General features: G+C 37.9%; 1 protein-coding gene and 2 non-coding genes across 7 annotated transcripts in view; 1 reads left to right on the top strand and 2 right to left on the bottom strand.

The window, feature by feature from the left end:
* ENOX2 (ecto-NOX disulfide-thiol exchanger 2) overlaps positions 1–22,289 on the bottom strand; it is a 288,301-nt gene that overhangs the window by 10,855 nt on the left and 255,157 nt on the right. For 4 of the 5 annotated variants that reach the window (XM_027533373.1, XM_027533371.1, XM_027533372.1 and 1 more), the window contains 2 exons: positions 2,743–2,924; positions 313–420 (listed from right to left, as the gene is read on the bottom strand). In XM_027533373.1, coding sequence (XP_027389174.1) covers positions 313–420; positions 2,743–2,924 — 290 coding nt within the window. The remainder of the gene's footprint in view (positions 1–312; positions 421–2,742; positions 2,925–22,289) is intronic. The other variant, XM_027533370.1, reaches the window with a different exon arrangement.
* On the top strand, positions 7,978–8,049 carry TRNAC-GCA. Its single transcript has one exon. It is a non-coding gene; the product is annotated as a tRNA-Cys (tRNA).
* Positions 22,042–22,178, bottom strand: LOC113888281. The gene has a single exon (XR_003509917.1). It is a non-coding gene; the product is annotated as a small nucleolar RNA SNORA8 (small nucleolar RNA).

Raw genomic sequence — 22,289 nt, 5'->3', positions numbered from 1 at the left:
TTTGACTGAAGGAAGCAGTGGTGAGGTATATACTCTGATCGTTTCCAAGAAGGAAGACTGAGGAATATTATGGATGGATGGACATTTTATTCATTGAAAAGTACACTTTCCTGAACCTTCAGAATTGCCAAGGACTCATATCTAAATGCTGAGCTCTTGATTCAAGAATTAGCCTGGATAGGAGGCTTTTAATCTCCATTCAACCAAAGATTTCGCATTTGACACCTTTTGGTAGGAACTTGCAGGGCATTTTCATTGTCACTGAAAAGCAGTTAAGGAACAAGGGAAAAGGAACACTTAGGATTCATGTACCTTTTCTTTGAGATTTTCCAGCATTTTTTCCACCTGTAACTTGTCATCTTTGATTTTTTCCAGTTCAGCTTCTTTCCTTTTGTATTCCTCTTGGACTTTCAGTAGATGCTACAAGAAAGACCAAAGATAATCAAGTCCTAAGAAGCCACACTTCACTCAAAAACCCTGGCTGAAGTTAGATATTAGGCAGGCCTGCCTCACTTTCCCCCAGCACACACACTCATTTCTCCATGCAAAGATACTAAAGGGAAAATCAAGACACTTTTCATTTGAAATTATTTTATCTGGCTCTTATAAGTCTTTTGGATTTGTTCATATTTTAGAAACACTCTGAGAAACTAATTGGTCTAATCACTTAATTTTCCTATTCCAGCCAGATGTAAGGGTGTTGTTGTTCAGTTGTTAAGTCATGTCCGACTCTGTGACCCCATGGACTATAGCCCTCCAGGCTCCTCTGTCCATATTTCCCAGGCAAGAATACTGGAGTGGTTTGCCATTTCCTTCTCCTGGGGATTTTCCTGACTGAGGGACTAAACCTGGGTCTCCTGCATTGGCATGGGGATTCTTTATCCCTGAGCTACCAAGGAAGTGATGTAAGTGTAGGGTGCAGTTAATACTATGTGGACAATATCTTGATTTTGGCATAGAACTGAGCTTAATGTTGTAAAGCATTCTTGCAAATAGCCATTTTCCTAGCCAAGCTCAATTTCTGTGAGGAAAGTAGTAAAGAATCCAATTTCACAAATGTTAGTTCCCTTATCAGTAGGCAAGGAACTGGATTCATCATTAATGATTATTACAAATTCTATGTATTTAGTATCTAACATGTGCCAAGTATTATGCAAAGGGTTTCACATGCATGATCTCATTTAAGCCTCACAATAATCCTATGATATATAAGCCTGAAGATTAGAGAGGTTTAGTGGTTTGCCTAAGGCTAATCAGATAGTCAGTGCCAGAGCTGGAATTTCAGTTCAGGGTGAGTCAATCCCACAGCCAGTGTTCCTAACCAACATATTAGACTATACATCTATTGGGCATAAGATGGCAGAAATTTTACCATGGTTTACATGGCTACTTTCCAATAAAAGGTAATCAAAATAAGTAGAATTAATTTTTCAGGAGGTAGAGACTTAATTGTCTCACTGAGGTTTTTGAAGTGATGGGATGAAAACAAAAAAGTTCATTAGTTTTCAACTGAACCACTCCATTCTTAGGTGGACTGGTTTCAAAATCAAGGAAAGAGGGGAAAACCACGACAGGAAAATGTTTTGCTTTTCACAGGCTTGCAAAAGACCACTGAGAAGGATAAAAGACACAGTACAATGTACATTGTCAAAATTCTTTGATGTCTAGCTGAGGAGATGTATTTTTTTGGTGGAAAGATCTCTGATATAACTTACATGTTCTAATTAAACTCCATGGTGACAATAAAAGGAAGGTACCCATTACTTCACACATTTTGTTAATAGGAAAGGTGAAATATTAATGTGATCTTGCTTGTCACATAGGAAGACAACGATAGCAGAAGTAATAGGAACACGGGGCTCTTAGTGCCAGAAGAGACTCCATGTTCACAATTTGTGACTTCCAACCATCAACAAGCTTCGCCCTAGATAATTCCGAGGCACACAACTAAAAAATTATTGCACAATTTAAGCTGTAAGGAAAATGGCTGGTAGTCTGGCAATACAGAAGAGGATAGTACCCTTACTGAGAAGTAGTACTCCTTTGCTATAATGGGAACAGATGCTGTATCTTTTAAATAGTAGGCTTGTTGGGGTGATAACCACGTAAAACTTCTAGGCATCTATTACACAGTGTTGTTTTTGAATGCAATTACAGTTGGATGCACTTATTTACTTTACTTTTTACACTTGAGATAATGTGCAGGTAAACTCATTCACACAAACGACTGTGAAAACAAAACAAAAGCAAATTGGTATTATGTACCCAAAAGCACTGATACTTAAAAGCCCATAACATCCCTCCTTCCACCCAAATCAAAGGTAGGATTCTGGTCATTTCTTCTAACAGACTGTATTATTTAGCATTGTATCAACTAGATACTTATTCACCAGCACTTTTGCTTATCTAAGTAATTAAGGTTCTTCATAATGACCTTGAGACTCTGTTCAAATCCTAAAGTATATTTGGTAGCATAAAGAAAAGATTAGGTTATGCTCAGTGTAGTTTTATTGCTAAGTATGTTTTACTGAATGCATAATCTTTGGAAACTGGTGATCCATTGTTTTCCCTGTATTAACCAAAGATTTCATGAACTACAATATGTAATCCCTTCCTCAGCCATGCCAGAAAACAGAATATCAAGAAGAGGTTTACTATCCTATTTGCTTCTGGGGGCCCTTTTACAGGTGAGGAGCTGATTACTAGCCTTCCAAAAAGCTCAGAAAACCAAAATGCCTTTACCTGTTGCATTCCTTGCAGGGCTTGCTGCAGGAGTTTCAGCTGCTGTTCTTTGTTTGGGTCATCTTCTCTGTGGGCTTTGCCTTGTTCTTGCTTGAGCAGTTCCACCTCATTCCGGTAGGCATCTAGCTGCCAACGGAGGCTGTCATTTTCTTCTTTCAGAGCTTCTGCCTGTGATACTAAAGCTAAACAATCAATATAAAGTAGTAAAAACCATATATCCAGGTTCTGTTGTGGTTCACCTTAGCCCCATGAAGACTTGGCGTTTTAAACTGACATGTATGAAAAGTCTCTCAATGAGAAACTCTAGGTCTGAGTTGGCTATGGTAGCAAGAGATGGACACAAAAGCACAAAGACTCATTTTTGTAAATGAACACAGAATTCCAACACACAGAAGTCCCCATCATGTTTCAATTCCTCTCTCTAAACATCACTACAATATTTCTAGGTAACATCAGTTACTTTTACTTGAAATGCAGCAAACGGTGAGTCTGTAATAATAAAATAGAAGGCTAATTGTCTTGAACTGATGACTGTCCACTCAATAATTTTGCTTACAGTTGTTTTTTAAAAATGCAGCTTTTTAATGAAGCTTCCTCTGGTCCTATAGAGGAAAATGAAATGAAGTTGCTCAGTCATATCCAACTCTTTGCTACCCCATGGACTGTAGCCTACCAGGCTCCATCCATGGGATTTTCTAGGCAAGAACACTGGAGTGGGTTGCCATTTCCTATAGAGGAAAGGTAAATGTAAAACTTAAGACACAAGACTTCCTGGGGAATTCCCTGGTTGTCCAATGGTTAGGACTCTGTGCTTTCATTGCTGAGGGCCCAGATTTGATCCCTTGTTAAGGAACTGAGATCCTACAAGCCATGTGGCGAGGCATTAAAAAAAAAAAAAAAGACTTCCAGTTTATGGTCTAGCATGTAAGGAGCTTAGAAGTCACTATTCCATCCTAACAACAAGTAAAAAGCTGAACTAACTGAAAAAAATCAACAACTCTTCTTTGATACAACAGAGAAATGAAGCAACAATGCAAACTCATACACCTCCAATTGGAGAGACAACAGGGGAATACAGAGGATCACAACTTACCAGACCAGAAAGCCATCAGCAGATATCACCACAGGAAACAGTGACAAGGTAGGAAAACCTAAACTATACTTGTCAATTTGCTGGAGGCTCAGTGTAGACAAGTCTGAGAGTTAAAAAGTCCAGGGAGACCCAGTCATAGCTTGGTTCCTATGCTTTTGTGAATCTTATGTACAGAAGCTCCACCTGGTCCTCAGAGTGAACACTGGAGAAAAATTCCTATGTAGTTCCAGCAGGGGAGGGGAGAAAGAAACCCTTTTGAAATATGCCAGAGCTTCATGTTCTTCTGTAAAAGAATTGCCTTCAGGAGAAATTATTTTACCAGACCCTAACCTACTGGAGTAGTACTAGAGCCTAACCAACCCGGGAAACCAACCAGCTCCAGCCCCCTCTAGCCATTCTGTCCCGCCTAAGTGGGGAGAAAAAACTGAGGACCACTTATGAAGTTCAGAGGTACAGACTCACTAAAAGACTGAGACCTAATCATAGGACTATAAAATGATTCTCTTCCCACCACATCTTAGCACCATACCAAAAAAGTCCTGTTTAACAGAGCTCCTTTCACCTAGTACATCATGTCCAGATTTCAGCAAAATTTACAAAGCTTACTAAAAAGTAAAAAACATAGTTTGCAGAAACTGAGCAAGGATCAGAACCAGTCAGATATGGAAGAAATGTTGGAGTTATCAGACGAGGGATTTAAAACAACTATTACTTGTAATTTCTTGATGGTCTAGTGATTAGAACTCCATGCTTTCAATGAATTCTCTCAATTGAGTCTGCAAGGGCCCAGCTTCAATCCCTAGTTGGAGAACTAAGATCCTACAAGCCACAAGGTATGGCCAAAAAAGAAAATGAAACAACTATTATTAACATGCTACAGGTTTTAATAGAAGAAGTAGACAACATGGAAGAATAGATGGATATTGTATGCAGAGAGATGGAAATTGAAAGAATCAAATAGAAATACTAGAGATTAAATACATGAACAGAAATGAAAAGTCCCCTTAACGGACTTACTAGTAGATTGAGCATGACTGAGGAAAGAATTTCTGAGTTGGAAGAGCTGACAATAGAAACATCCTAAACTGAAACAAACAAACAAAAAAAAAATCAACCCCCACAAAGAAAAGAAAATGTAAGAATTGTAAGACAACTACAAAAGATGTAATGTATACATAATGAGAATGTCAGGAGAAAAAAGAGAAGCAGAAGCAATATGTAAAAGAATAATGACTGAGCATATGTCTAAATTAATGCTGGATACAAAACCACAGATCCAGGAAGTTCAGAGAGCATCAAGTAGGATAAATGCCAAAACACATAACATTTACATTTCAGAAAATTAAAGAGAAAAAACAATCTTGAAAGAAACCAGAGGGAAAAAACCACCTTACCTATAGAGAAGCAAAGATAAGAATTATATCCTACTTTTCCTCAGAAACCACGTTAGGCAAGACTAGAATGAAGAGAATACTCAAAATGCTAAGAGAAAAATAATCTACCAACTTAGAATTCTGTACCTTGTGAAATTATTCTTCAAAGGTAAAGGAGAAATACCTTCTTAGATGAAGAAAAATTGAGGGAATTTGTTGTTATTAGGCCTGCCTTGCAAGAAATGTTAAAAGAAGTTCTTAAGACAGAGGAAAATGACGTAAGTCAGACACTTGGATCTACATTAAGAAAGGAAGAGCATCAAAGAAGTAATAAGTGAAGGTAAAATAAAAACTTTAATTTTTCTTATTCTTACTTGATCTAACAAATAATAGTTTGCTTGAAATAATAGTGACAATGCATTCAATTATGTATGCTTGTATGTGTGTGTGCTTATGTATAAGTGAAATTAATGACAGCAATGATACAAGGAATAGGAGGAAGGAACTGGGATTATATTATGATAACATATTTGCACTAGCCACAAATTGGTATAGGGTTATTTGAAAGTGGACTTATTAGTTGTAAATGTAAATTGCAAACTCTAGGGCAACTACTAAAAAAGTAAAAAAAAAGAAGTATAACCAGTATGCTAAGAAAGAAGGAAAAAGAAATCATATAAAATGCTCAGTTAAAACCACAAGGAGCTAGAAATGTGTAGAAGGCAAAAAGAACAAAGAACAAGAGCAATAAATAAAAAATAGTAACAAATATGGTGGACGTTAATCCAACTACATCAATAATTATTGTAAACATCAATTGTCTAAATACAACCATTAAAATCCAGATATTGTCAGAGTAATAAAAAAATAAGAAACAACTATAATGGTATACTTAAGAAACATTTAAAATATAGAAATACATATAGATTAAAAATAAAAGAATGTTAAATAATACACATGCTAACACTAGTTAAAAAAAAAAGTAAGAGTAGCTATACTAATTTCAGGCAGAGTTGACTTCAGACCAAGGAAAATTATCAGGGCTAAAGAAGGGCATTACATAGGAATAAAGGCATTAGTACTACAAGAAGACATAACAAGCAATGTGTGTGAGCCTAATACTAGAGTATCAAAATAAGTGAAACAAAATCTGATAGAACTGCAACAAAAAAATAAATGAATCCACTATTATAGAGACTTTATACCCCTCTATCAAAAATGGAATGATCGAGTAGGCAGAATATGAGTAATGACACAGCTGAACCCACAGCACCATCAATTAACTGGATATAATTGACATGTATAGACTATTTCATTTAACAGCAGATTATACATTTTTCTCAAGCACACATGCAACATTCACCAAGACAGATTACATTCTTCATCATAAAACACATCTAAGACACATTAAAAGAATGTAAGTCACAATGGGTATGCTGTCCAACCACGATGAAATTAAACTAGAAATCAATAACAGAAAGATAGATGGAAAATTCCAAAATACTTGGAGATCAAACAACACACTTCTAAAAAACACATGAGTCAAAGAAGAAATCTCAAAAGAAATTTAAAAATATTTGAACTAAATGGAAATAAAAATCACAACTTCTCAAAATTTGTGAGATGCAGCTAAAGCCATGCTTAGAGGGAAATTTGTAGCATTGAATACATATATTAGAAGGGAAGAAAGATCTAAAATCGATCATCTGAGCTTCCACCTTAGGAAACTAGAAAAAGAAGAGCAAATTAAATCTAAAGTTAGCAGAAGAAAACATATAGTAAAAATAGATCAGAAATCAATTAAATAGAAAACAGGAACTCAATAGAAAAAAATCTGTGAAAACAAAAGCTGGTTCTTTGTAAAGATCAATCAAGTTGAGAAAACTCTAGCCAGGCTAACTGAGAAAAAAATAGAGAAAATACAAATTACTAATGTCCAAAATTAAAGAGAGGATGTCACTATAGATCCTATGGACATTAAAAGGATAATAAAGGAATATTATGGACATGAGTTTGAGCAAGCTTTGGGAGTTCGTGATGGACAGGAAAGCCTGGCGTGCTATAGTCCATGGGGTTGCAAAGAGTTGGACATGACTGAGCAACTGAACTGAACTAGTCCATAGTTCAGTCCATAGTACATAGTCCATGCATTTGATAACCTAGATGAAATGGGCCAACTCCTTGAAATCTGTTGAAATGCACACACAAGAAGTAGACAGTCTGAGTAGGCCTCTATCACTTAAAAAAATTGGATCAATAATTAATAACTCTCTAAAGTAGAAACTACTAGGCCCACATAAATTTACTGTTGAATTATTTAGGGAAGAAAATAATACAAAATTTCTACAATCTCTTCCAGAAGATAGAAACAGAGAACATTTCCTAACTCATTATATGAAGTTGGCATTTTCCTAATACCAAAAACCATATGAAGACATACAAGAAAATAAAGTACAGACTGCTATCTCTCACGAACACAGACGTAAAAATTCTCAACAAAATACTAGTAAACCAAGTGCAAGAATGTATAGGAAGAAATATACCACAATCAAGTGGAATTCATCTTGGGTATGCAAGGCTGGTTCAACATTTGAAAAATCAATTAATGTAATTCATTATGTTAACAAGTTAAAGAGGTTAAAGTTGCATGATAATACAATAGATGCAGAAAAGGTATTTGACAAAATCCAACACCCATCCATGATTTTAAAATCTCAGTAAACTAGGAATAGAGAACTTCCTCAATATGATAATAAACATCTACAGGTTTCCCTGGTGGCTCAGAGGATAAAGCATCTGCCTGCAATGCAGGAGACCCAGGTTCGATCCCTGGGTTGGGAAGATCCCCTGGAGAAGGAAATGGCAACCCACTCCAGTATTCTTGCCTGGAGAATCCCATGGACAGAGGAGTCTGGTGGGCTATAGTCCACGGGGTCGCAAAGAGTCGGACACGACTGAGCGACTTCACACACACACCACCATACATCATAGAGAGAAACTTGAATCACTCCCATTAAGAACGAGGCAAGGATGCCACCACTTATCACTGCTTTTTTCAACTTTGTACTGGAAGTCCTAGATAATTCAATCAGACAAGAAAAGGAGATAATTTTCCAGTATAGATTATTTTTAAAATATGTGTTATTTTTATAGTCTAATGCCCTTGATCATTTTAAAATGAAAATATATAATGGCAACCCACTCCAGTATTCTTCCCTGGAGAATCCCATGGACAGGGGACCCTGGTGGGCTACAATCTGTGGGGTTGCAAAGAATCAGACACGACTGAGCAACTAACACACTATTTACATTTGCACATTAAAAATGAAATATTTAAGTAGAGATGTAACAAAATACATACCAGATCTATACAAAGAACACTACAAAACTCAGGTTGAAAATGAGTGGAAATCATTCAATTCACATTGAATTCAAGTGAAAAAATGAATGAAATAAAAAAAACTAAATAAATGGAGAAATTTTATGTTTATGGATAGGATGGCAATATCATAAAGATATCAGTTGTTTCCAACTTGATCTGTGGATTCAATGCAATCCCAATCAAAATCCAAGCAAGTTATTTTGTGGATAATGACAAACTGAGTCTGAAGTTTATAAAGAGAGGCAAAAGACCCAAAATGTCCAACTCAACATTGAAAGAGTAGAATAGAGTTGGGAGACTGATGCTACCTGGTTTCAAGGCTTAACAGAAAGTTAATAGTAGCTAAGACAGTGTGGTGTTGGTGAAAGAAAAGACAAATAGATCCATTAAATAGATTAGAGAGTCCAGAAAGAGACCCCCATAGAGTCAACTGATTTTTGCCAAAGGAGCAAAGGCAATACAATGGAGCAAAAATAGACTCTTTAACAAACATGCTGGAACAACTGGACATCACAAAGATTAAGTCAAAATGGATTATAGACCTAAATGAGAAATCCTAAACTATAAACCTCCTAGAAGATAACATAAGAGAAAAATGTAGCTGACCTTGAGTATGGTGATGAGTTTTTAAACACAACACCAAATGCATGATCCATGAAGGAAATAACTGATAACCTGGACTTAATTAAAATAGAAACTTCTCTGTTAAAGACAATATCAAGAAGAAAAGCCATAGACTGAGGAGAAAATATTTGCAAAGGACACAGTTGATAAAGGACTGTTATCCAAAATATACAATGAACTCTCCAAACTCAACAATAAGAAAACAAACAACCCATTTGGGCTACAAATCTGAACAGACACCTTGCCAAAGATATACTAATGACGAGTAAGCATATGAAATGATTTCAACATCATATGTCATTAGTGAATTGCAAATTAAAACAGGAGTGTGATATTACTAGAAACATATCAGAATTGCCAAAATCCAAAACAATGACAGCACCAAGGACTGGTGAGGATGTAGTGTAAATAAGAACTCTGCTTCATTGCTGGTGAGAATGCAAAATGGTATAGTCACTTTGGGAGACAGTTTGGCAGTTTCTTACAAACTAAACAGACTTTAATGATATGATCCAGCAATCATGTTCCTTGGTATTTACCCAAATGAGCTAAAAACTATGTCCACACAAAAACCTGCACATACATATTTACAACAGCTTTATTCATAATTGCCAAAACTTGGAAGCAACCACAATGTTCTTTAGTAGTTATCTAACCACTAATACACTATAATACATCTGGAAAATTGAATAATAAATGGCACTAAAAAGAAATGAGATACAAAGCCACGAAAAGACATGCAGGAAATGTAAATGCATATTACTATGTGAAAGTAGTCAATTTGAAAAGACTGCATACTAAATGTTCCCAACTATATGCCAGTCTGGAAAGGGAAAAACTATAGAGTCAGTTAAAAAATCAGTGGTTACCAGGTATTTGGGTGGAGGGAAGAATGAATAGGTTTAGCACAGAAGATTTTAAGGTCCCTGAAACTATTCTGTATGATACTACAATTGTGGACACACATACATTTTGTATATTTCTCCAACACCATAAAATGGGTACCAAGAGTGAATTCTAATGCAAACTATGAACTTTGGGTGATGAGGATGTATTCAGCTACTGTAACACATGTACCTCTGGGGTGCAGGATGTAGATAGTGGGAGATTGTATGTATATGGGGACTGGCAGTATTTGGGAACTCTGTACTTCCTGCTCAATTTTGCTATGGACCTAAAACTGATCTAAAAATTAAAGTTTATTAATTGAAAAATAAGACACATGGAGAAACCTAGATTAAACTTATTTATGGCTATGGCATATTTTTCAAGATCAAAAATCATAAAAGCTACTTTGAAATATTTAATAAGATTTTCATTCATTCAACAAACATTTATTGAATTCCTTCCAAGTTCCAGGCTTATGACTATGGTAAAAAATGAGATTCCACTCATCTCTATTGTTTACACTCCAAATTAATGGATATATTTGTAGTTTATTCCCTTTTTGATTCCTAACAGAATATAGAGTTCAGAAAACAGGTATCATCAAAACGGGTCAAAATTACAAATCTGTACATTAAATGTATAAGAATGTTAAAAGATAAGTTGGGACTTCCTTGGTGGTGCAGTGGATAAGAATCCAGCTACTAATTCAGGGGACATGGGTTTGATCCCTGGTCCTGGAAGATTCCAGATGCTGTAGACCAACTAAGCCCATGCATCACAACTACTGAGCTTGCGTGCCACAACTACTGAGCCTGTGTGCTGCAACTACTGATGCCTGCGTGCCCTAGAACCTGTGCTCCACAACAGGGGAAGCCACTGCAACGGGAAGCCCGAGCACTACAACAAACAGTAGCCCTTGCTCGCTGAAACTAGAGAAAGCCTGTGCACAGCAATGAAGATCCAGTGCGGCCAAAAAAGAAATGAAATAAATTAATTAATTAAATGAATACATAAATACATAAAAAATGTTATACAATTTGACAAAGGTGTGAATTTTTTCAGCTACCTATGGGAAGTAACTTTTGGTAGAAGGTAGTAAAAAAAGTAATTGAAATCAAATCTCTGAGATTATTAGCTATAAATGGTGGAAGAATAGTTTTCTAAGGGGTTTGCAGAGACAAGATTCACCCTGTACATAATGAACAAAAAGAAGTTGTGCTTTATAAAGATGAAGTATATAGAATAAAACTATATTTCAAGGGTGAAGACATTTCCTATTCCTGAAAAAAAAGCTGCCTATAGGGTAGTGCTGGGTTTAATTCAATGCCTTGAATCTGAGGGTTATCCTAAAATAATTAGGTACTGATGAAGGCTGATGTGATCAGATGAAGCGGGTAACAGAGCGATGAGATGGCTGGATGGCATCATGTCCAAACTCAATGGACATGAGTTTGGGCAAACTCCAGGAGATAGTGAAGGACAGGGAAGCCTGGCATGCTACAGTCCATGGGGTTGCAGAGAGTGGGACATGACTTAGCTACTGAACAACAACAACAATCCAAAGAAGAGAGTGACAATGTAATAGGTAGGATCTGGTGAGAAATGCCTTCTCACTAGAGTAGTGTTGAGACATGTTCTCAGTGTCCATGTTGGTTTTCTATGAATGGCCATGTAATTATCTTGATATAGCAGTTTCAAACCTCGCATTTTTGCTTAAAAATTTACAAGAGACCTTCAGCACAATATATTCATTTTATGTTTGGTTTTATTACTGATTTTAGTTGTTGCCATAATCACACAGATTTTGTGTCTTTGATGTGAAAGTTGGATTCACAGCACACCAAATAATATCTATCCTTGCCATCTTCCCAGTGGCTGGGATAGTTGGTCTCAGACAGGCAGTATTCTTAACAGTCACAACACCAAAGTGTCAGTCACTCAGTCATGTCCGACTCTTGGCGACCCCATGGACTGTAGCCTGCTAGCCTCCTCTATCCATGGAATTCTCCAGGCAAGAATACTGAACCATTCCCTTAGAAGATGCTAAAGATGAAGATGACTATATATTTGGAACTGGATGGAAAAAGAGACATTGACTATCTGCCAAACAGGGGAAGAAATATTTGACTTGTTTTGCTGGGTCAGTACCAGTGATAGCATCTTGATGGAGTAAGGCTGAACAGCACAGAGGTTACTCTGCAAATCCAGTGGCTGCTTCAGATGGACAGTGAGGTATTTCTGCTTCAGTATGCATGTCTGTCCACTGGCAAGGCACACAGCTCAATACAAAATAGTGATATTTCATCTTTCTCTTTTTGTTTCTTCTTGTACTGCAGGCCAGTAATTACACTCATGTCCTACAAGTCATGTAGAGAAACATGGCAGAGAAAAGGACAGAGGTCTAGGAGAATGGTTAGAGGCATCTTCTCCAGTTGAAATGTGAAAATATTTTCCCTCTGAGAAAATGAGGAGGCAAGACTGCTTTCCCCCCCTGGGAGAAAGGGCGTCCTGATGAGCAGAGATGGACTGTTGTAGCTAAGCAGGAGCAGATAGTAATCTCCTCAGTTTGGACCTGTCACTAAGCAAAGAAAATGGGGGCCTTACTTACAAAATATATTTCCCATTCTTTAAAGTGAAGGTTTTTGTCATTTTAATGAGGATACCAAGTCTTTACTTTCACAGACTTAATATTAATTGGGCCTATTTCTGAAGTTGGAGTTCTTTGTACATTGCCAGAACATTGAAAAGTTCAATATTCCCTTTTAATAATATGTTTGAGTAGGTGAATTCATCAGTCCTGATACTAAAGAGTATAGTACAGTGAATTTATTCTTTTCCTGCCATCATTAGTTCCCAGCTTCTCCTTTTTGACGATTTCCTATATAGGAAAAAGTTTCTCTTTATGGGGATTGCTCTTCAGATCTGAAGGCTGCCAATTCATCATGGCAGATATGAAAGTATGAAGGCAGCTGTGAATGCCTCCTTTTAAAGGAGCCACTTGGAGCAAAATCTCAGACATGTTTTTCTACAACAAAAGATCTAAAAGGACTTTGTGCTTTTAGGTATGAAAAAAAATATACCTAGGTTTCTTCAATGGTACAAAGAGCACAAACAAACAAAAATTAATGGAAGTAAATTTAGAGAGTCAGCCACTCTTAAAAAGCTGCATTACAAGTGATGACCTGGAAGGGTAAGATGGGGGTGGGGGTTGGAGGGAAGCTTGAAGCTCAAGAGGGAGGGGATATATGTATATGTATAACTGATTCACTTTGTTGTACAGCAGAAACTAACACAACATTGTAAAGCAACTATACTCTAATAAAAAATCATAAAAAAGGAGATGCTAAAAATGTTACCACATTTTAGAAGAAAGATGCTAAAAAGTGTTACCAAATTATAGAAGGAAAAATGAGCAACACTCCTCTCAAGGTTCAAAAAAAGAAGCTAGAGCTGGAGTTATTCACAAAGAGAAAAAACAAAAACAAAGAGTGGGAAGAAAAAGTGGGAGATATGAGCATGACCCATGAAGGCCAGTTCAGACAAAAATCTCAAGTGAGTCCCCTGACTTCAAAAAGCCTTGCTTCTGAGGCAGTCCTAAGATGGCGGAGGAATAGGACGGGGAGACCACTTTCTCCCCCCAAAATTCATCAAAAGAACATTTAAACACTGAGTAAATTCCACAAAACAACTTCTGAATGCCGGCAGGGGACATCAGGCACCCAGAAAAGCAGCCCATTGTCTTCGAAAAGAAGTAGGAAAAAATATAAAAGACAAAAAAAGAGACAAAAGAGGTAGGGATGGAGCCCTGTCCCTGGAAGGGAGTCTTAAAAAGAGAGGTTTCCAAACATCAGGAAACACTCTCACTGCCGAGTCTGTGGTAAGCCTTGGAAGCACAGAGGGCAACATAACCGGGATGAAAAATAAATAAATAATTAAAACCCACAGATTACGAGCCCAATGGTAACTCCCCCAGTGGAGAAGCAGTGCAGACGCCTGCATCCGCCACTAGCAAGCGGGGTCTGGGCAGGGAGATGAGGGCTGCATTGCTTAGAGTCAGGATCGGGCCTGAATGCCCTGAGGGTAATCAGAATGAACTAACTTGAGCTAGCAAACCAGACTGTGGGATAGCTACCGTGCGAAAAGCCCTAAGACACTGCCAGGACCGTGCACAGAACAAAGGACTGAACAGAATTAGCCGGCTGCAGACCATCCCCCTCTGGTGATAGGCAGCCAGAGCCGGAAGGGGGCAATCGCAGCCCCAGAGAGACATTATCTACCAAACTGCAAGCAGGCTTCTTTGCTAACTAAAACTTCTTGGGGTTCTGGACAGTCATCATCCACCTGAGAAAGTGTGCTGGTTGTACACCCAGAAAACCGAGCAGCAGGGACAGGAGAGGTGATAAGTTGCAGTGACCACGCTTGCCAAACACCTCATCACCTGAGCTGCTCGGACCTGGGAAGGGCACAAAACACAGGCCCAATGGAGTCTGTGCCTCTGAGGACTACCAGAGTGCCTGAACCTGAGCGGCTTAGACCTGGGAGGTGCATGCAGCCCAGGGCTGGCCTTGGACGGTTCCCAGCAGAGCAACCTACAGCGTGAGCTGTGTGGGCAGGGAGGGCACACGCTCCATGAACAAGGGCAGGCTCAGTGTGGCTGAGACACTGCGAGCACACGCTAGTGTTATTTGTTTGCAGCGTCCCTCCCTCCCCACAGTGCGACTGAACAAGTGAGCCTAAAAAAAGTGTCCACCACCAGCCCTCCTTGTGTCAGGGCGGAAATCAGACACTGAAGAGACCAGCAAACAGAAGAAGCTAAAACAGAGGGATGTGCCTTGGAAGTGACAGGTGCAATAGATTAAAACCCTGTTGTTAGTACCGACTGGATAGGAAGGGGCCTATAGATCTTGAGAAATATAAGCCGGACCAAGGAACTATCCGAAAATGAACTGACCCCACACTGCCCACAACACCACCAGAGAAAGTCCTAGGTATATTTTTACCATTTTTATGATCATTATTTTTTTAACTTTTTAAAAATTTTAAGTCCTCTATTACTCCTTTAATTTTCATTTTTATAACCTACTATTACTTTTCAAAAAAAAGACCCTATTTTTTAAAGCAAACTTCATATATATATATATATATATAAATAATTTTTGTGACTTTTTTTTTCCTTCTTCTTTTCTTTAATATTGTATTTTTGAAAATCCAACCTCTATTCTAGATTTTTAATCTTTGCTTTTTGGTATTTGTTATCAATTTTGTACCTTTAAAAACCCAATCTTCAGTACCCATTTTTACTTGGGAGTGAGATTACTGGCTTGACTGCTCTCTCCTCCTTTGGACTCTCCTTTTTCTCCACCAGGTCGCCTCTGTATCCTTCCTCCCCCTTCTCTTCTCTACGCAACTCTGTGAATCTCTGTGTGTTCCAGATGGTGGAGAACACATAGGGAACTGATTACTGGCTGGATCTGTCTCTCTCCTTTTCATTCCCCCCTTTTATCCTCCTGGACACCTCTGTCTCCTTCCTCCCTCTTCTCTTCTCTGTATAACTCTGTGAACATCTCTGAGCGGTCCAGAATGTGGAGCACACATAAGGAAGTGATTACTGGCTAGCTTGCTCTCTCCTCTTTTGATTCCACCTCATCTCATTCGGGTCACCTCTAACTCCCTCCTCCCTCTTCTCTTCTCCATGTAACTCTGTGAACCTCTCTGGGTGTCCCTCATTGAGGAGAAACTTTTCATCTTTAACCTAGATGTATTATCAACGGTACTGTATAGAAGGAGAAGTCTTGAGGCTACTGTAAAAATAAGACTGAAAACCAGAAGCAGGAGGCTTAAGTCCAAATCCTGAGAACATCAGAGAACTCCTGACTCCAGGGAACATTAATCGATAGGAGCTCATCAAATGCCTCCATACCTACACTGAAACCAAGCACCATCCAAGGGCCAGCAAGTTAAAGAGCAAGACATACCATGCAAATTCTCCAGCAACACAGGAACACAGACCTGAGTTTCAATATACAGGCTGCCCAAAGTTACTCCAAAACCATTGACATTTCATAACTCATTACTGGACACTTCATTGCACTCCAGAGAGAAGAAATCCAGCTCCACCCACCAGAACACTGACACAGGCTTCCCTAACCAGGAAACCTTGACAAGCCACCCATACAACCCCACCCAAAGCGAGGAAACTCCACAATAAAGAGAACTCCACAAACTGCGAGAATATAGAAAGGCCACCCCAAACGCAGTAATATAAACAAGATGAAGAGGCAGAGGAATACCCAGCAGGTAAAGGAACAGGATAAATGCCCACCAAACCAAACAAAAGAGGAAGAGATAGGGAATCTACCTGATAAAGATTTTCGAATAATGATAGGGAAAAGGATCCAAAATCTCGAAATAAAAACGGAATCACAGATAAATAGCCTGGAGACAAGGACTGAGAAGATGCAAGATAGGTTTAACAAGGACCTAGAAGAAATAAAAAAGAGTCAATATATAATGAATAATGCAATATATGAGATCAAAAACACTCTGGAGGCAATAAATAGTAGAATAACGGAGGCAGAAGACAGGATTAGCGAAGTAGAAGATAGAATGGTAGAAGTAAATGAATCAGAGAGGAAAAAAGAAATGCGAATTAAAAGAAATGAGGACAATTTCAGAGACCTCCAGGACAATATTAAACGCTCCAACATTCGAATCATAGGAGTCCCAGAAGAAGAAGACAAAAAGAAAGACCATGAGAAAATACTTGAGGAGATAATAGTTGAAAACTTCCCTAAAATGGGGAAGGAAATAATCACCCAAGTCCAAGAAACCCAGAGAGTCCCAAACAGGATAAACCCAAGGCAAAACACCCAAAGACACATATTAATAAAATTAACAAAGATCAAACACAAACAACAAATATTAAAAGCAACAAGGGAAAACAACAAATAATACACAAGGGGATTCCCATAAGGATAACAGCTGATGTCTCAATAGAAACTCTTCAAGCCAGGAGGGAATGGCAAGACATACTTAATGTGATGAAAGAAAATAACCTACAGCCCAGATTACTGTACCCAGCAAGGATCTCATTAAATATGAAGGAGAAATCAAAAGCTTTACAGACAAGCAAAAGCTGAGAGAATTCAGCACCAGCAAACCAGCTCTCCAACAAATGCTAAAGGATCTTCTCTAGACAGGAAACACAAAAAGGGTGTATAAACTCGAACCCAAAACAATAAAGTAAATGGCAACAGGATCATATTTATCAATAGTTACCTTAAACATAAATGGGTTGAATGCCCCAACCAAAAGACAAAGACTGGCTGAATAGATACAAAAACAAGACCCCTATGTATGTTGTTTACAAGAGACCCACCTCAAAACAAGGGACACATACAGACTGAAAGTGAAGGGCTGGAAAAAGATATTCTATGCAAATAGAGACCAAAAGAAATCAGGAGTAGCAATACTCATATCAGATAAAATAGACTTTAAAACAAAGGCTGTGAAAAGAGACAAAGAAGGACACTACATAATGATCAAAGGATCAATCCAAGAAGATATAACAATTATAAATATATATGCACCCAACATAGGAGCACCACAATATGTAAGACAAATGCTAACAGGTATGAAAGGGGAAATTAACAGTAACACAGTAGTAGTGGGAGACTTTAATACCCCACTCACACCTATGGATAGATCAACTAAACAGAAAATTAACAAGGAAACACAAACTTTAAATGACACACTAGACCAGTTAGACCTACTTGATATCTAGAGGACATTTCACCCCAAAACAATGAATTTCACCTTTTCCTCAAGTGCACACGGAAACTTCTCCAGGATAGATCACATCCTGGGCCATAAATCTAGCCTTGGTAAGTTCAAAAAAATTGAAATCATTCCAAGCATCTTTTCTGACCACAATGCAGTAAGATTAGATCTCAATTACAGGAGAAAAACTATTAAAAATTCCAACATATGGAGGCTGAACAACATGCTGCTGAATAACCAATAAATCACAGAAGAAATCAAAATATGCATAGAAACGAATGAAAATGAAAACACAACAACACAAAACCTGTGGGACACTGTAAAAGCAGTACTAAGGGGGAGAGTTCATAGCAATACAGGCATACCTCAAGAAACAAGAAAAAAGTCAAATAAATAACCTAACTCCACACCTAAAGCAACTAGAAAAGGAAGAAATTAAGAACCCCTGGGTTAGTAGAAGGAAAGAAATCTTAAAAATTAGGGCAGAAATAAATGCAAAAGAAACAAAAGAGACCGTAGCAAAAATCAACAAAGACAAAAACTGGTTCTTTGAAAGGATACATAAAATTGACAAACCATTAGCCAGACTCATCAAGAAACAAAGGGAGAAAAATGAAATCAATAAAATTAGAAATGAAAATGGAGAGATCACAACAGACAACACAGAAATACAAAGGCTCATAAGAGACTACTATCAGCAACTATATCTCAATAAAATGGATAGCATGGAAGAACTGGACAAATTCTTAGAAAAGTACAACTTTCCAAAACTGAACCAGGAAGAAATAGAAAATCTTAACAGACCCATCACAAGCACGGAAATTGAAACTGTAATCAGAAATCTTCCAGCAAACAAAAGCCCAGGTCCAGACGGCTTCACAGCTGAATTCTACCAAAAATTTAGAGAAGAGCTAACACCTATCCTACTCAAACTCTTCCAGAAAATTGCAGAGGAAGGTAAACTTCAAAACTCATTTATGAGGCCACCATCACCCTAATACCAAAACCTGAAAAAGATGCCACAAAAAAAAGAAAACTACAGGCCAATATCACTGATGAACATAGATGCAAAAATCCTTAACAAAATTCTAGCAATCAGAATCCAACAACACATTAAAAAGATCATACACCATGACCAAGTGGGCTTTATCCCAGGGATGCAAGGATTCTTCAATATCTGCAAATCAATCAGTGTAATACACCACATTAACAAATTGAAAAATAAAAGCCATATGATTATCTCAATAGACGCAGAGAAAGCTTTTGACAAAATTCAACATCCGTTTATGATAAAAACTCTCCAGAAAGCAAGAATAGAAGGAACATACCTCAACATAATAAAAGCTATATATGACAAACCCACAGCAAACATTATCCTCAATGGTGAAAAATTGAAAGCATTTCCCCTAAAGTCAGGAACAAGACAAGGGTGCCCACTTTCACCACTACTATTCAACATAGTTCTGGAAGTTTTGGCCATAGCAATCAGAGCAGAAAAAGAAATAAAAGGAATCCAAACTGGAAAAGAAGAAGTAAAACTCTCACTGTTTCCAGATGATATGATCCTCTACATTGAAAATCCTAAAGACTCCACCAGAAAATTACTAGAGCTAATCAATGACTATAGTAAAGTTGCAGGATATAAAATCAACACACAGAAATCCCTTGCATTCCTATACACTAATAATGAGAAAATAGAGAAATTAAGGAAACAATTCGATTCACCATTGCAACGGAAAGAATAAAATACTTAGGAATATATCTACCTAAAGAAACTAAAGACCTATATATAGAAAACTATAAAACACTGGTGAAGGAAATGAAAGAGGACACTAATAGATGGAGAAATATACCATGTTCATGGATCAGAAGAATCAATATAGTGAAAATGAGTATACTACCCAAAGCAATCTATAGATTCAGTGCAATCCCTATCAAACTACCAACGGTATTTTTCACAGAGCTAGAACAAAAAATTTCACAATTTGTATGGAAATACAAAAAACCACGAATAGCCAAAGCAATCTTGAGAAAGAAGAATGGAACTGGAGGAATCAACCTGCCTGACTTCAGGCTCTACTACAAAGCTACAGTCATCAAGACAGTACGGTAGTGGCACAAAGACAGAAATATAGACCCATGGAACTAAATAGAAAGCCCAGAGATAAGTCCACGCACCTATGGACACCTTATCTTTGACAAAGGAGGCAAGAATATACAATGGAGAAAAGACAATCTCTTTAACAAGTGGTGCTGGGAAAACTGGTCAACCATGTGTAAAAGAGTGAACCTAGAATACTTTTTAACACCATACACAAAAATAAACTCAAAACGGATTAAAGATCTAAATGTAAGACCAGAAACTATAAAACTCTTAGAGGAGAACATAGGCAAAACACTCTCTGACATAAATCACAGCAGGATCCTCTGTGACCCACCTCCCAGAATATTGGAATAAAAGCAAAAATAAACAAATGGGACCTAATTAAACTTAAAAGATTCTGCACAACAAAAGAAACTATAAGCAAGGTGAAAAGACAGCCTTCAGAATGGGAGAAAATAATAGCAAATGAAGCAACTGACAAACAACAAATCTCAGAAATATACAAACAACTTCTGCAGCTCAATTCCAGAAAAATAAATGACTCAATCAAAAAATGGGCCAAAGAACTAAATAGACATTTCTCCAAAGAAGACATACAGACAGCTAACAAACACATGAAAAGATGCTCAACATCACTCATTATCAGAGAAATGCAAATCAAAACCACTATGAGGTACCATTTCATGCCAGTCAGAATGGCTGTGATCCAAAAGTCTACAAGCAATAAATGCTGGAAAGGGTGTGGAGAAAAGGGAACCCTCTTACACTGTTGGTGGGAATGCAAACTAGTACAGCCACTATGGAGAACAGTGTGGAGATTCCTTAAAAAACTGGAAATAGAACTGCCTTCTGACCCAGCAATCCCACTGTTGGGCATACACACCAAGGAAACCAGAGTTGAAAGAGACATGTGTACCCCAATGTTCATTGCAGCACTGTTTATAATAGGCAGGACATGGAAGCAAACCTAGATGTCCATCAGCAGATGAATGGATAAGAAAGCTGTGGTACATATACACAATGGAATATTACTCAGCCATTAAAAAGAATACATTTGAATCAGTTCTAATGAGGTGGATGAAACTGGAGCCGATTATACAGAGTGAAGTAAGCCAGAAGGAAAAACACCAATGCAGTATACTAACGCATATATATGGAATTTAGAAAGATGGCAACGATAACCCTGTATGTGAGACAGCAAAACAGACACAGATATATATAATAGTCTTTTGGACTCTGTGGGAGAGGGAGAGGGTGGGATGATTTAGGAGAATGGCATTGAAACATGTATAATATCATATAAGAAATGAATCACCAGTCCAGGTTCAATGCAGGATACAGGATGCTTGGAGCTGGTGCACTGGGATGACCCAGAGGGATGGTATGGGGAGGGAGGTGGGAGGGGGGTTCAGGATTGGGAGCATGTGTACACCTGTGGCGGATTCATGCTGATGTATGGCAAAACCAATACAATATTGTAAAGTAATTAGCCTCCAATTAAAAAAAAAAAAAGCCTTGCTTTTCTTTTCTCTGCAGGTCAGTACTTCAATCAGACTTTTGCCAGCATGGACACACTTGGGATTTCATTGTTTCTCCTCTGAGATCTCTACACTCCCCTCTTATTTTTTTTTTTTTTTATATGCTGACTTTCTGCACAAAAGGTTTCTTTTTATTCATTAACATAGGCAAAGTTATTTAAGTCAATAAATTTTTAAGGATTTTTCACACGTCCTGATTCTTTCCACTGCCAATCACCATAGCTCCTCCAGGGTTGTCATCTTCAAGGTAGCCCTTTCAAAAAGTTCTGCTCAATCCACAGCTGTGATGCCTGCCACGTTGTTTTAGTTGGGCCTCTTAGATCTTCAGTGGAGTTCACTTCAAAGTTTGCCACCTGTAATCTTCAAAGACCCAATTTCCTCAAGCAGTTTACTGTAGGATCCTGTTTAGGGTCAGGAGATGGGATCTGTCTAGTTCTTAATGACAACCATAGGAAAAAAAAGTATTAGTTACTTTTGAAGATTCTGTCAAACTGACCAGTATAAGAAACTAAAAGGATACTTGTATCAGTAGAAATACCAGGTCTAATATGCACAAAGCAAAAAAACCAACGATGCCAGATACTGAATTTATATCGCACTGTCTTTTGAACAGCCAGCAGGAACAAACTGCTGAATGCAGATACCATGCAGTGCAAAACACTCCCCTCTTAAACACAGTGTGTTCATCTATCAGTTATGTCATGGTCCCTCATCACTCTGAGACTCTGATCTTTTTCCTTGCTGGGATCTTTATGTCCTGGAGTGG

This window comes from Bos indicus x Bos taurus, chromosome X, assembly GCF_003369695.1.
Source record: "Bos indicus x Bos taurus breed Angus x Brahman F1 hybrid chromosome X, Bos_hybrid_MaternalHap_v2.0, whole genome shotgun sequence".
In the NCBI taxonomy this organism is placed as follows: Eukaryota; Metazoa; Chordata; class Mammalia; order Artiodactyla; family Bovidae; genus Bos; species Bos indicus x Bos taurus.
The sequence above is the reverse complement of the archived record's forward strand: the minus strand, read 5'-3'. Positions and strand labels throughout refer to the sequence as shown.